Genomic DNA, 14,535 nt, shown 5'->3' with positions numbered 1-14,535 from the left:
AGGCTCCTGTTCTGCACAGGAGCGTTGGGTTAGCCAGCTCTACCCAATCCTGGCGCTTATCTCATGCTGAAGACAGCATGAGAGCAGCTCCAGGATTGGTCAGGCTGTTCAACTGGTTGTTCTGCTAGTGGCACAACTGGGTGAGATCGGACTTGCTGGCAGCACGGAGTCTGGGGTCCTAAAGTGCGTGCTGGCAGCCTGTAAGGCTGAGAGGACCACCTTAGCAGTGTTAACTTCGGGGAGCTGGACTTCAGAGAGACAGTGGCGCTGGACACCTACAAATCTGGTGAAAAAGAAGGGCATAGAGTTGGGCACAAGCATCAGGGAGCGAGCTCCAGTTTGGAAGATTCCATTATCTAATCTACAATCCATTTGTGCTCTTACTGCTGCTTTAAAACGAGGTGGCTTTTCAATTTGACATAAAGGAAATACAAAGGCCAGCACAATCCGTTTTCAGTTCTTTACAGTCCAATTACATCTCCTCCATCTCTGCCGTCTTTGACAAACATCATCTAAACGCCAGCAGCCCCAATACATTATCGCAATTAAATCAGGTCATTTCACATACGAGAAATACCTCTCTCACCTATAACTGATTGGGCCCTTGCTAACTTGGCTCAAATTTGCATTTTCTAGTCCACTACATAATGGGACAATAATTTTTCGTCAAAGAGAGCAGGCCTGCACTGATTTCACTATAAAGGGGATGACGATAACTTAGGCCCCTGTTTCTGGTGCAGCTAATTTATCCCCTTAAGGTACCTTATATTCTAAGGAAGCTTCACAGTTGTCACATACTTGACTTTTAGACTCCCTAAAAAACTGTGCTTCTTACTGGGGGCATAGCACTGGGCATCCCTATAAGCTTAACACTATCACCATGGTGTATCAGTAGAAATCAGGTGGCAGTAGATCAAAACGTTACCCACTGGCCACTGCCTCTCAGTGTCATTACAGTGGGCTGAACTGACCCCTTTTATAGCCATTCTCCTGAGTATTGCCATCACTCCCGTAAGAGCACTGCACAAGAGGCTGTGATGCACATCATGACCCTGTTTTAGATGTAAGTGAATCTCGATAATTTCACTAGAGGAAGGCTCACATACCACACACGCTCTTGGGGTTACGGACATGGGGAGTGTCAGAGATTTGTCTGATAAAAATATGGCAATCTTATGTCGACCGACTTCAAAAATATGCACATTTGAAGCAGATTTTTTGTACTGGTAAATAAAAAGATAGGAGGCTGTGCGAGGGTGCTGCTGTATCTCTTTCTGCTGCCACAGCTGGTGGGCGTAGAGGATGAGAACAGGTGCTGTCGTGTCTGCAATGCCTGGTCTGGATGAATGGACAGAGCAACACCCCAATCAGGGTGGTGTGGTGTTTAGGACCCGGGCCACTGTGTGCCATCTCGGCGTAAGGCAGGCCAACCTGCTTCAGCCCCCACGCCTCATGAGACAAGGGGGGCAGTAATAGAGTTGCATCATTTCTGCCTGTGCCGCGCTGGGGAGGGGGAGTATTTAGGTGCCCACTTCCTTGACCTCTGCCTTTCTGGCAGCGGGCACAGCGGAGGTGATCGGCGTAATGGGGAGTGCTTATCACGCTATCAATTCTCAGCAGTCTTGTCCGCCACACTTCGGGCAGCCGGGGTCAATCCGACCAGCTATTCTTAACATTCGTTTAGAAAAGGTGTGGCCACAGTGGACGCAGGCACAGGCATGTCATTCGAGGAGGTTACAAAAAAAAAATAGGCCACTGGTCATAAATGTCTTACAAAAGATACATTTGCCCTGACTTACAATGACTGTGCAATCGTACTGTATTATTGTGTTCTCACTCTTCTGTCTTTTCTGTTCTAGTAGATTGCAGTCTTGTGTAGTGTGGGTTCTTGGTCAAACCTTCATCCGGCAGGCCGCCTACAGTTTGCAACAGCTCTGTAAGCCCAAACCAGCACCTTTATGAGACGTGTCCTTTCAGTGGTGTGGAATCGGAGGCCTGAGCATCACACAGTTACAGCAGCTGATCAAGATAGCATAGGATTGTAAGGGAATTCAGTTCCTAGACCTTTAAATTATGCATTTTGGAGGGAACGACATGGTAAACCTGGGGCAAAAGGCCCTTAGGGAGGCAATTTTTAAGAACTTGCACAGCTCGCAAAAGATTTTACAGAGGCAACTACTGCGTGGTAGCACATGGAGCCCCGCTGCAACTGGGGTAGAGACAAAGTTCCGGACTATCAATGTATCCATGCGGCGATTGAACTCTGAATTGGTCAAGTTGTGCCCTGGTCTAGGGCGTCTTTTTTATATCCCACACAAATTTTTGAAGGGCGAGGGCATGTTCCACAAGGACAGCGTACAGCTTTCTGATGCTAGTACAGATCTGTTATGACAGACATTTAGTCCTTTACTCAGAGGGGATGGGGATTGCGAATGACCTCCTGGCCCCTGGTTGCCCTTTTGGCAGGTTCTCAACTACTAAATTCACCGCCAAGCAGCAGAGGGGCCCAAAGCAGGGACACCTGGACAACACTAAGGGTAGGATCTAGCAGGCCTGAACCAACCAGTGGATGTACACACCAGCTTGGGGGCTAGGGTGCCCAGATCACGGGGTGGGCACAGGTTTACAGCTGTTGGCCACCTCATCGCAGCCCCTATGGCAGCTTGGTGTTACAGGAATCTCTTGTGCAGGTCATCCAGTAGCACCCACCCTCTCACACAAAGAAGGGTCCAGGGGTCAGCACAGGACATGAAGGACACAAGCCAGGGTGCACGAGGGACAGTGTGCACAAGGCACATGAAGGGTAGGGAGAAATGAAATATAAGTCCTGTGACATAATCTTCACCATCTTTCACACTAAATAACTAAGGAAGTATATGGAGGCACAGAGACAATACAGGTTGTAAAGATTGTAAAGTAAAGATGTGTGCGCATCACAATTACCCCCACAGTAATGACTACCAACACATACTGCATAATATATGCATCATTTTGTGTACCACTTAAAAGCATGCATACCGCTCAATAGAGGTACGCACTAGTATACAGACTACACCAATGGAAAATGCCTAAAAAACAAACCAGAGGCGAGATATATGCAGTACATCACAAAGCACACACCAGTGGGATGCACCAGAGCGATGTCCACACAATGAAGAGGCACTGATAAGACCCCCACACCACAAACAATAAGGGGCGTGGGGGCGGCCATTTCTTTAACTTTTACATCTCACCACTTTCAAGTGTCACTAACCCTAACTGGATATGATGCATCTGCACTGCTCACACAAATCAATGTGAGAATACTAATTTAATTTTTAGCCTCGATTTTTTAATTCCTTGACATTTACAGTACGTTTTTAAATTTTCAGCCGTACGTTTAGCCACTTTTTATATACACTTGATGAATCTGTTAATATCAGTTAATTTTCTAATCAGTCGAGGACCACCAGAGGTCCCCGGACCCCAGGCTGGGAACCACTGTTCTAGCTAGAATTTATGAACTCCAATGTCACTACGGATGTTCGTGGTATTATTAATCTATGCCACAAGATGGCAGTGCTCCACCAATCTATCAGCCATTGCATTGTCCACCATAATCCAAAATTCCAAATGCATGCGTGGAATTCACACAGAGAAGACAAATGCCTCATTAAAATAAATGCCTCTGTAAATTTAGTGGACTCCTTTTAAACCCACCTTTTATGCCAATATTGACAGAAGTGTGGTGGCAGAAAATGTTTTGCTAATATTTCAATGTTACAAATTAAATCGACTGTTCTGGAGCAGGCGAGGGAGGTCGCCAACCATACACCTTCACGCTTGCAGTGACATGTTAGTGATGCACAGTGGGGAAAAACCAAAAGTCCCAGTGCATTTGGTGTGCGCGTAAAAATGGTCATCCACGTTTGCACTTAGTGTGCATGTCTTTAGTCTTTCCCCGACATCCTTGCTTCCAGGCTACAGCGAACAGACGTTATTTAAAATGGGAAGTTTAGCAATGTCTGGAGATACACAATAAAAGATGTGCTATTTTTAAAAGGCACTCGCTCTCTACATGGTGAGAAGTCACTCCATGGCAATCTTCTAGGATTTAACTACAATTAGTAAAATAAGGTTGCAACAGAACAACACTGAGTTCACGTACCTCGGCGGATCTGTTCTTCCGACAATCTTTGAAAAACAGCCACTTTTTATTTCTGGTGTCCCCTTTCACTGGTCCGTAGCCATTTATGATCAGATCGGATCCTCCCTGGGGGGAAATAATAAACTTTTGTTTCTCCCTTTCTGAACCTTCCTGCACGCGCACAGGCACGAAACATACAACGCAAGTCACAAACAAAACAGCAGATTCTTTCACGGCCTTTCATCTTACACCCCAGGTGCATTCTGGTGTTGCTATCCTAAGCCTTAATGAGGTTGTTAGAAATACAGCGCGATCCCCGATGAAGGACTCCGCACCAAATATATGTGTACCCCAGATCTGTTCTAGCTAGGCACTGCTCGGGGCACCCGAGAGCCACGGAGGTGGGTCTAGCGCTCAAAATCAGCAGGACTCAGTCTTGTCTGGTGCGAAGGTCCAGATTAGAACTGTGCCCTGATGGCCAAAGCACTTCATCTCCAGGGCTTCAGGTCTCTAAACATGCTAAAATCGGGAGCACTTAAGACACAAGCTCACCATCACTGTTAGGCACAACGTGAAATCTGGACCCTTACCACGCATACATTTGCATGCGTACCATCATCATTACTTGGCTTTGCAGACAGAAGAACACCTGGCAGGAGAGTTCACAAATCTCTTCCCATGGAGCACATCCTACAAGCACATCTCTCTCAAACACGGGGCTCCGCCGGTAATCACTCGAGGCAGTAAGAGTGCTCCCATAGCGCTCTGGTGGCAGCTACACTCTATATAAATTCTAGACTGCCGATCAGTGGCTAACTGAGCTCAGCTCAGAGTGGCAAGGAAGCACATTTAATGCCGCCCAATCCTGGATGCAGTCGCTCAACTACACATGCACGTCTGACAGCATCTGGTTGGCCAAGATAAACTCCAATTTGATTTAGGTAGAAGCCAGCATCCACCTGCACCCACCACCACTGAATGTAGAACAAATATTAACCACGCGCGGCACCAGGCGCAGGGATCATCTAGTAAGTTTCATCCTCACGTTACCTTTGCATCGATGAAGTTGTTTCCAACTATCATCGGCATCAAGGATTCGCCGTTTTCCTCCACTTGGCTCAGAGCCTTTTCCAGTTGACTCGGATGGGCCAATACGATCCTAGCACGGGGAAGGGGCTCGCTCCGTTGCTGGGCCAGTTTAAGGGCTGATGTTTTCCTGTAAAAGAAGTGGGGGAAATGTCAACGGGAATCTGTAGGCTTCTATAAATGAATCAATGGCACATGATGAAAGCAATCAATTAAAACACCCAACAACTCAAATACATCTTTTGTAGCCATTTCCAGGAACAAGGCTAGGTCTCTCTGCCAGCACTGAGTCTAGGTATCTGGCTGAGAGCATCAGTGCTTTATGTCACCTAGCGGTACAGAGCAGCCTGGTTCTAGCTTCGGTTCTCCCTCTCAAGGACTCCGTTCTCAGTCTAGCCAGGAGGCTGACCACTCAGACCCCCTTAGTGACCGACAGTATGGAACAACCTGCTTATACCCTCTTTTAGGATCCCACTCTCCCTCCCTCAAGCCAAGTAGCTGAATGTAGCGGCGCTCCACTGGCTGCTTGGCGGTCACGCTCTGCCCATCCCTGCAACCTTTTTCAGGGTACAAAGCTTATTTTCTAGGAGTAGTTATGTTTTACTCCTTTCTTAGATGTGACTTGCATGTGAATAATCAGACCCGATCACCAAAGCTTTTTGTGTGACTGCTTGTGTCTTACTCCAGGCTTAGGTATCACCTACTCCTTCATTTCCAGGAGTCAGCTTTGCAACAACGTCTTACTCCTAGAAATATATTGTTGTGTGGGACAAGATGGCCACAGCACACAGAGAGTAATGTCCAACAGTAAAACGAGAATAGGTAATCCTGGTGTCGTAATGAGTTGGGAGAAGTATGAAGTTGAAGCGAGTCTCAAATCCTGTTTGCAGATGGTATCTTTATTTGTAAGTGTTAGAAATCATTGAGTCATCATGGAGATACAGCCAACACGTGTTTCGTCACACAGGTGACTTCATCAAGGCTGGGGCAGTTAGCCAATATGGGTGATGGTAGTACTTGGTAGAGAAGTTGCTCAATGATTGATTGAGTGGGCTTAGTATAGTCATAAAGCTGTAATTAGTATGGCTGCGCCAAGCAGTTGTAGGTGCGTAGGTGGGGAGCTTGTATGATACTGCAGATAGAGGAGGCCCTGATAAGCCTGTCACCATAACCGGGAAGCAGAATGGCGGTCTCCTCTATCTGCAGTATCATACAAGCTCCCCACCTACGCACCTACAACTGCTTGGCGCAGCCATACTAATTACAGCTTTATGACTATACTAAGCCCACTCAATCAATCATTGAGCAACTTCTCTACCAAGTACTACCATCACCCATATTGGCTAACTGCCCCAGCCTTGATGAAGTCACCTGTGTGACGAAACACGTGTTGGCTGTATCTCCATGATGACTCAATGATTTCTAACACTTACAAATAAAGATACCATCTGCAAACAGGATTTGAGACTCGCTTCAACTTCATACTTCTCCCAACTAATTACGACACCAGGATTACCTATTCTCGTTTTACTGTTGGACATTACTCTCTGTGTGCTGTGGCCATCTTGTCCCACTTTGTTCTAGGGTACTTCTAGCACCCGTTTGGTGCCTACCGGGTAGTAAGGCACCGGGCCGCTTTGCACCAAACTTCGCTTATACTTCTGTATTCTGTAAAAAAATCAAAAACATTTTTTTGTTTACTACCTAGAGGTGCGGCGCCTCTCACCCTTACTACCCTCTTTTCTCTTTCATATATTGTTGTGTGTCTAGCCTCATTTAAAGCACTTCTGATGGGATAATCGATTGCACAACCCTATTTAGTGAACTAGGGGATCTGTTGCTCCATGTACAGTACAACAATTACAAACCTCCTGGTTCAAAGCCACAAAGACCCCCAGCGGACGAAGATTACCTGGCTTTGCTCCGGTAGATGAGGATAAGGATGCAGAGGATGATGCAGGTCAGTGCTATACAGACTCCCACAATGATCCCAGTCATCGACTTCTGGTCCAGGGAATAGTAGCCAGAAAAACCTGCAACATTAGATGAAAAACAAACCTTAGCATGCCAAAAACCTCGGCTTTTACACAACAGTAATCAAAGCTGCACTGCAAGAAGGCTTCAATCTGGCAAAGGAAATGCAAGATACTTAACTCGCAGTCCCTGTTTTTTATACTGACATTTTGATTAAAATTCATAAATAAAATAATTTATGCAAAGTGGGCATTTTCACTAGAAGAACACAAGAGATGTATTCCCAGCACTAGATGGGATATCACTGGGTAACAGTTAATAAATATGAGGGGTACGTTTGGCCCTGGAGGAAGAGGCACAGCCAAGAGTATTCATCTACTTACATTCTCTATATAATAGCAGAAGATTGGCAGCGTGAAGAGCCTCATAGTAAAATAATACAAAATGGAAGTTAAAACTTTGAAAAAATGCTATTTCAAATCAACACGGGTATGTACTATGGGGATAATGCATGAATGATTATTTTATTTGAAAAGATACTGACTTTCCTTTTCGCCCTTTACCCGTCATGCTCAAGTAAAAAACCCATTATCTTTGCCACATTATTCAGGATAATGGTTAAAGGCTGGAATCCCCAGGAGCTGGAAATGCCTTGATGACCCTAAAGAAGGGTAATGGCTAGATGTCCCTAGATGTGGGTACTGCTGGATGCCCTCAGCGAGGATGGCTGGATGCCCTCGTAGAGGGTCTGGGGGTGGACGTACTTAAATGTGCATGCCATCACTAGACTTCCTCTGCTTGTGAAATGCAGCAGAGCTCCGTGTACTCACCTTCATTGTTAGCAGAATCCAACCGCTTTGACTTTTGGCTTATCTCTGGCATTTCCTTGGTCAGGACGGACAGTTCCACTGCGTTCGAAAAAGGTCCTTCTCCGACCTCATTGGAGGCTGAAATTTTGACAACATAGACGTTTCCAGGCACTAGGTTTTCCAGTAAAGCCATGGTGATCGCTCCTAAAAATAAGAAACATTGATGCATTTATACCAACAGCATATGTATCATACTCTTAAAACGCTACAAGTGCATTAAGGTAAAACTTCCTTTCTCATGAGCCTGATGCACATTCCCGGCTCCACCAAGAACCAAGAAATAAGTTCCTTAAGCGAGGCGATACACGTTGTTCACAGCTTAAGATGCTGGTGTAGTTATAGGTCAAACAAGCAGAAGTATAAATAAGAGTTTCAGACTAGACTATCGGACAAAGTCAATTATATGGACATAGCCTACAGATACTCACAGAGCCCTAGGGCGAAGTGCCAACAGATCTTGGTATTGGGACTTGGCTTTGGGATTCTGACTAGAGTCTTGAGACAAGCGGTATGACGTAGCATTCAAGTCCTCCTAATGTGACAGAGCACTGGGAATGAAATGAGGTTGACAGAGCCATAGTAGTGATGGAACCCTTGAACGCCCAAACCTGCCAAGAGTAGTGTGGAAATGAAAGCCATTGTTCTGAAAGAGTGCTCCAAGGACAGCACAGATCTCCTGATTGCACTGGATGCATGTTTAGCATGACTTCCAGCTAGCTGTATTTTCCCTGGTGCATTCCAGTCTGATCCTGGGACCACTAACCCACCCACTCATTTTACTGAAGCCTGGCCCTTTTTTATTCTTTTAAAATTGTAGACATTTGGAAATCTGAGCAGATTAAAGGTCCAGTTAGAACCCTTTCGAAAACTCAACCTTCAAAAAAATGCTCTCTCATTTATTTGCCATTTCGGTGAAAGTGGAGCATGAGCCATAGCTAACACACATTAGCAACTTTATTTCCTAGATAAAGTTGTGGGGCTGCAGGGAGTAACCACTTCTGAAGATATCATAGGGCCTTCACTTGTGGCCTCTGACAAAACTCGTTTTTTTCTCACCTTCAACCTCAGTTTTATCTCCTTTAAATGGACAGCTTGGGGCCTGGCAGTTAGCCCTCGGCTTTCCAATGAGTCGCACAGTTTATGGTCTTCATCTAACCTCCTCATCATGGTTCCAAACGTGAGAAGCTTTGATTGGGGTGGTAGATCCTACGTACATCAACGTGCAAGGCTGTGGAACCCTCACCTTTTAACACTCCAGAAATAATCAGACTAATCATATGTCCCCAAAAAAATGTCAAGGCCTGCCTGCTTGATGCCTAATTACAGCCTTTTCTTCGGACCATAATTTGCGTCCCCATATAGTGCCAAGAGAACTTACACTGAGGGTATATGCTGTGTTTAGAAATACCCATATAGACTTGCATATTTCAGTAGCCCCCAAAAACGGACAAAACTAAAGCCTTAGGTTACTGACTGACTGTTTATGCTGACAAATCCTTGAGATTTGGACATAGTCATCAGGTACTAACCAAGACCTGTGATACTAATACAGTTACATGACATTAAAAGCCACCTCTGATACTAAGAGAGTTAAGGTACTAAGAGAACCCCAGCACAGCCCTAAAATTAAGGATGATGACAGAGCCTTCTAAGAGCGACAGACTCCTGGGAGAGTGACTGCTCCCCGGCAGAGGGGCAACTCTCTAGATAAAAGACAGGGTACTATGAGAGACTCACTGATGTATGAGTATGACAGAACCTAGCTGCAAAGCCCCAGGAATTAAATGTGACAGAGCTCATTTAAAGTGAGAGCGTGTGAGGAAATGAGGTGCATTATACAGAGTGGTTGTGCGACTTCACAGTGTAATACATTTAACCCCTTTAGGACCCTTGGGTTTCGTTTGTCAAACCTTCAGCTCAACCCTGGGTAGCTGTAGCTCTGAGCAGCAAGGCTTACTCAAAGAAACAACTGTAAAGCTTTAAAACAGCACCAAAACAATTGAAGAAGAAATCAACAAAGACTCCAAAGAAATAAAACACCAATTTATAAAAACAGACTGGAATTACATGTATTATAGGACACCAGAATGACAAAGATCCACCAGAGGGTTCAGAGATCTAGAATTTACAAATACAGTGCATCGTGTTATTTTACTCAATCATGAACAAGCATTGGCAAATTCAATTAATTCGAAACTTGGACACTTTTTCACCAAAAGGTTTAGGCTAGCTGTAATGCGGCCACTAAGTCACTTTAGGTGACCAACTCCGTTAGGTCCTCTAACAAGTTCCTCAGACCCAGTTACCTCAGTAGGTGAAACAGTCTTTAGTCAGTTCCAAGCACTTTTATTCTTTGCAATGTTTTCCTACAGTCTTGGTCCTGATGCAAGAGATGAATATTGCAGAAGATGCTCAAAGGATGCTGTGGAAGCAATGCAGTTGACTGGTGTCTTGCTGCAACTTCTCCTCGGTCCACGAAGGGGGTGAGGCAGTGCTGGTCACAGTAACGACACCCCTCAAAGTCCTCTCGATGCTGGCAGGAGCCCAGCTGCCACTGGACTACAGGTCACCCAATATCGTGGTAACAGGCCAATCCTTCCTGGGTAAATAGCTTTAACTCTGGTGGTCCCATCTGCACTTCGATGACACTCCTGGACTCAGTGAACTTTAGTGCAACTTTGAGCATTGGGTCCTGGTTTCTGGTGCTGCACACAGCAGCGATTTGCAGAGGGTTGAAGACTTTTGGCTACCAACTTACCCCAGTAGGCTTCTCAGCTGTTATGTCTCTGTGCTGTAAACAGGAGACCAGCTCACTGACCTTTTGAGTCTCTTGTCTTTGGCTGGGCTGTGAAGACGACTACTCCTCAAGCAGGACATAAAAGTCACAGTCACTCTCCTTGGTAGCCACGAGGTTCAGCAGGTGCAGTCCACACTGGAGTAGCATCTCTTTGCTGGTTAGATGGTGCAGCAGGGCAGTCCTTTTTCCAGTCAAGTTGAGATACGAGTTCAGGGTGCCAGGGGTTCCCTACTTATACTCAGAAAAGGCCCTCAGAGCAGGCTGCAGTTGGTAGCCAGTAGAATACCAGGTCCCCTCCCACCTGATGAGCACTTCCTACGAAGTGTGGCATCTGGGCATCCCAGGAGGCACCATTGTATCTGCGTCCAATAAAGTAGGACCCCTCTCCTCCAGGCGTTAGGAGCTTCCTGGCCTAACCATGAGGTGTGGCTATGAAAGGGGATACACACTCCTGGAAAAATGGTTCAACAACAGGTTTTCCCTCTGTCTCAAGTGCCAGCCTGTCTGTCTGAAAAAATGGAGCAACCCATCTTCCAAGGGTTGCCCATTTGCCCTTAAAAGCCAGCTTTTTCTTTGAAGCTCGTGTTCTGGGCCAACAGCTGTGTGGCTCCCTTCAAGGGCGGAGACACCTCCTGCGAGAGTACATCCCTATTGCATCCTTTCATGGGAGTCATTAGCATGTCTCCCCAGGAGGGCAGAAAGCTGTCTCGGTCACAAGACCCCATGTGCAGCCAAGTAAGGGGACTGAAGGTAACAAAGTGGCAACTTTGCTAACGTTACAAACTGCAACTTGTTACATTTAATTCAACCTGAGAATTAAGTCCAGCGTAATGCATGAATGATCCACTTTGGTTACACTGTTCCAGAGTTAGCACAGCCGAGAAGTCAATGTGTAACTGCATTTGCCAATCGGGCGACCAGGCTTTTCCACAACAGAAATGACATTTCTTCATGATCACTGTCAAAACATGAAAAGTTAAATGTTCTGCCCATGGAATATGTTGCACTCTGCCTCAAGACTCAATAGATATGCTATAGGGAGGACTAATACATATACCAAGGGGGGAGAGGGGAGTCTTATTTTTGTCATCGCTTTAAATAGCAAAATAGGGACAGCAGTTAAACTGTTCTTCCAGCCAGCAAATGGCGAGTTGGGAGTCCCATTTTACTTCTGTTCCAGACAAAAGTACCACAACCAGTGCTACAATCCATGAGGGGACCCTCTAACATACCCGCCATTTACTAGGGACTTACAGGTTGTTAGCTCAGCCAACTGGGTAAGAGCCAACTCAACAAAGCAGTTTAAGGTGAGGGCACAGACGCTCTGGTCTGGTTAGGTGGCCTCAATGCACTGCCAGAGTTGAAAACCAGTAGCATTAGGCTAAAAACGTGGGGGTGACCATACGAGAAGAGGCGTTTCCTTACAGAGCCTAGAGAAAGAAAAGGTCCCTAGATGAAGGACAAGGCTCTGGGGAGACGGAGTCACTGGAGAGTAACTGAATCCTGGAAATGATGGTAATGCAGAAGCCTGGAACAGAGGAGGGCAGTGAGTCCAGGGCCTCTGACAGTGAAAGATCCTTAGGGGGTGGGACAGACCCCTGAGCCGGATACTATAGCCTGTAAACTTAGAGCAGATATGCTGAGGCCTTCCCTACCCCAAGAGACAGTTAAACTTTAATAAGCGACGGCAGCAGGTAATACCTTGCGTCACGCAATCACGCTGCACGCAGACATGTGGAGCCGTTTGGGCCTGACCCCCAAGTCACGGTAACATAAAACGGACAAGCACAGAAGGACAGCCATGCGTAACTGTGAAATATGCCTGTAAATTCAAACAAAGGAACGCGTTTCAGGCAAACACGGGTTTAAAACTTTAGAAGCACATCGGTTTCTCCAACAAGATACTTCCCGGAGAAGAACACGAGTCATCTGTGTCCTCCCGAGAGTAATATTTACACCGCCACCAGATAAAGGTCAGGCTCAAATATTGCGGGGCCTTTCTCAATGCCTCCTTTGAAACCAACTGCCCTGCTCACGCAGCTCTGGAATCTGCGCTGATTTACAGCCGTCAAGATGTGTTAAGGCAATAACTCTCCCTGAGAAGCAGGGGGAAGATGGTTCCTGCTGCAAACAAGCTCTGCTTGCGCAAACAGTCCCTCGTTTATCAGCCACTGCGACGAACAAGAGCTCTCTGTTCTCGGCTCCACACAACTGCTGCACGTGGACACACCGCATCCGGGACTCGACTGATGGGGTCCTGTGGGGCCAAACTACAAATGACTTACATGCGCTGTATGTACAGTAATGCACTCGGACACGTTAGGGGCTCCCTGTTGAAAGTGGAAGATGCCATCCGTGTTTGATAGCGCCAAGGTATGCCGTTAGGGTTTTGAATCAACCGAATGCCCGCTGTGTTCCCAGTGGTCTCCACGGCACACAGTACTCCACTTAGGTAACCGAGTTACTCCATTTCAGGCACTCGAGTCCCAAAGGTACGGAAGATGAGCAGTCAAGGCTTATGTTAAGAGGCGGACATGGGTTAGAAACTCGCATACAACTCGAAGAAGTAAATACTATGTCAGCAGAAACAAGGCCTTGTCTTCAACTGCAGGTAAGTAAAAATGGTGGTAAAATTATATAGGTATAACAAGTTACCAGTTCCTTCTGGGGCCAGGGTATGGCACCGAACACTTTTATACTGTTTATGTTATGTTACTAGCATTTATGGATCGAACTTCTGTGGTCTGTGTTTTACATTCTTTTCATTGAAGACCTTGGGCAGTCAGTGGTTACTTATTACTGCTTCCCCATGGCAACCAATCCAGCTGCACTCCAGTTGGCTAACCAGGTTAATACTCCCATAATGGTATTCTTTAGAGACAGGTGCCCAAAGGAATACACAGGTAAAGTTGATAACACGTTCCAGGAAAGAGAAATTATCCTGTAAGTGACATGGGCACAGTGTGCCCGCAGTGGTTATGGGATTTGCTAAGGGGTAGCTAAGGTGCAACAAGCCAACCAGTTTGTCTTTGGTATGGCTCGCCCAGTAGTATCACTGACTAAGCTCACAACATAAGGCCTTTTCCTTAGAAGCCCAGGTCAATACCATGTATCTCAGGGACTGACCCAGATTGCATCTCGTGGATAGATGTGAATTGTTATCTCAGTCCGGTGCAGTCTTGCAAAGGTGAGAATTTTACAATGTGCACACAAACAGCTGCCAGTGTGAGAGAGGGGAATTGACAGAGCTTTTCTAATTAGTACTCTCTCGAAGCATGCTGACAACTGCTAAAAATATAGGCCATGGTGTAAGCCAAAGCCCAGGACACGCTCTGGCCACTGCGTCCATTGTCATTCACACTGTGCTCCAAGTCTGTACAGACTGAAACATTAGTTTATCTTTAATGGATCTAAAATTGAATAAATGGTTCGTGTAGTTTGCTTTACGCTGGTATACTCTGTGACATGTTACTGGAGCAGCCTATCATTGGGGCGAGATTTCTGGGGGCAGAGTGTTCACCCGAGTCTACTCCTCTGACTCCACATTCCATTCCAGCAGCTTTGTACCAACACCTATGAGATCATGTATGTGGATGTGAACGTAATTATTGTGTTTGACTAGACTGTTCCTTCAGCACTCCAAAGACACATCTATCGGAGACATGCGCATGGCCCCGATACAG

General features: G+C 46.1%; 1 protein-coding gene across 1 annotated transcript in view; it reads right to left on the bottom strand.

Moving 5' to 3' along the window:
* PRTG (protogenin) overlaps positions 1 to 14,535 on the bottom strand; it is a 156,135-nt gene that overhangs the window by 7,249 nt on the left and 134,351 nt on the right. The window contains exons 16-19 of the mRNA XM_069222426.1: positions 8,017 to 8,199; positions 7,125 to 7,245; positions 5,177 to 5,342; positions 4,148 to 4,252 (exon numbers count right to left, since the gene is read on the bottom strand). Coding sequence (XP_069078527.1) covers positions 4,148 to 4,252; positions 5,177 to 5,342; positions 7,125 to 7,245; positions 8,017 to 8,199 — 575 coding nt within the window. The remainder of the gene's footprint in view (positions 1 to 4,147; positions 4,253 to 5,176; positions 5,343 to 7,124; positions 7,246 to 8,016; positions 8,200 to 14,535) is intronic.

The sequence above is a fragment of the Pleurodeles waltl genome, chromosome 3_1, assembly GCF_031143425.1.
Source record: "Pleurodeles waltl isolate 20211129_DDA chromosome 3_1, aPleWal1.hap1.20221129, whole genome shotgun sequence".
Lineage (NCBI taxonomy): Eukaryota > Metazoa > Chordata > Amphibia > Caudata > Salamandridae > Pleurodeles > Pleurodeles waltl.
Note: the sequence above shows the minus strand (reverse complement) of the source record. Positions and strands in the feature narration are given on the sequence as shown.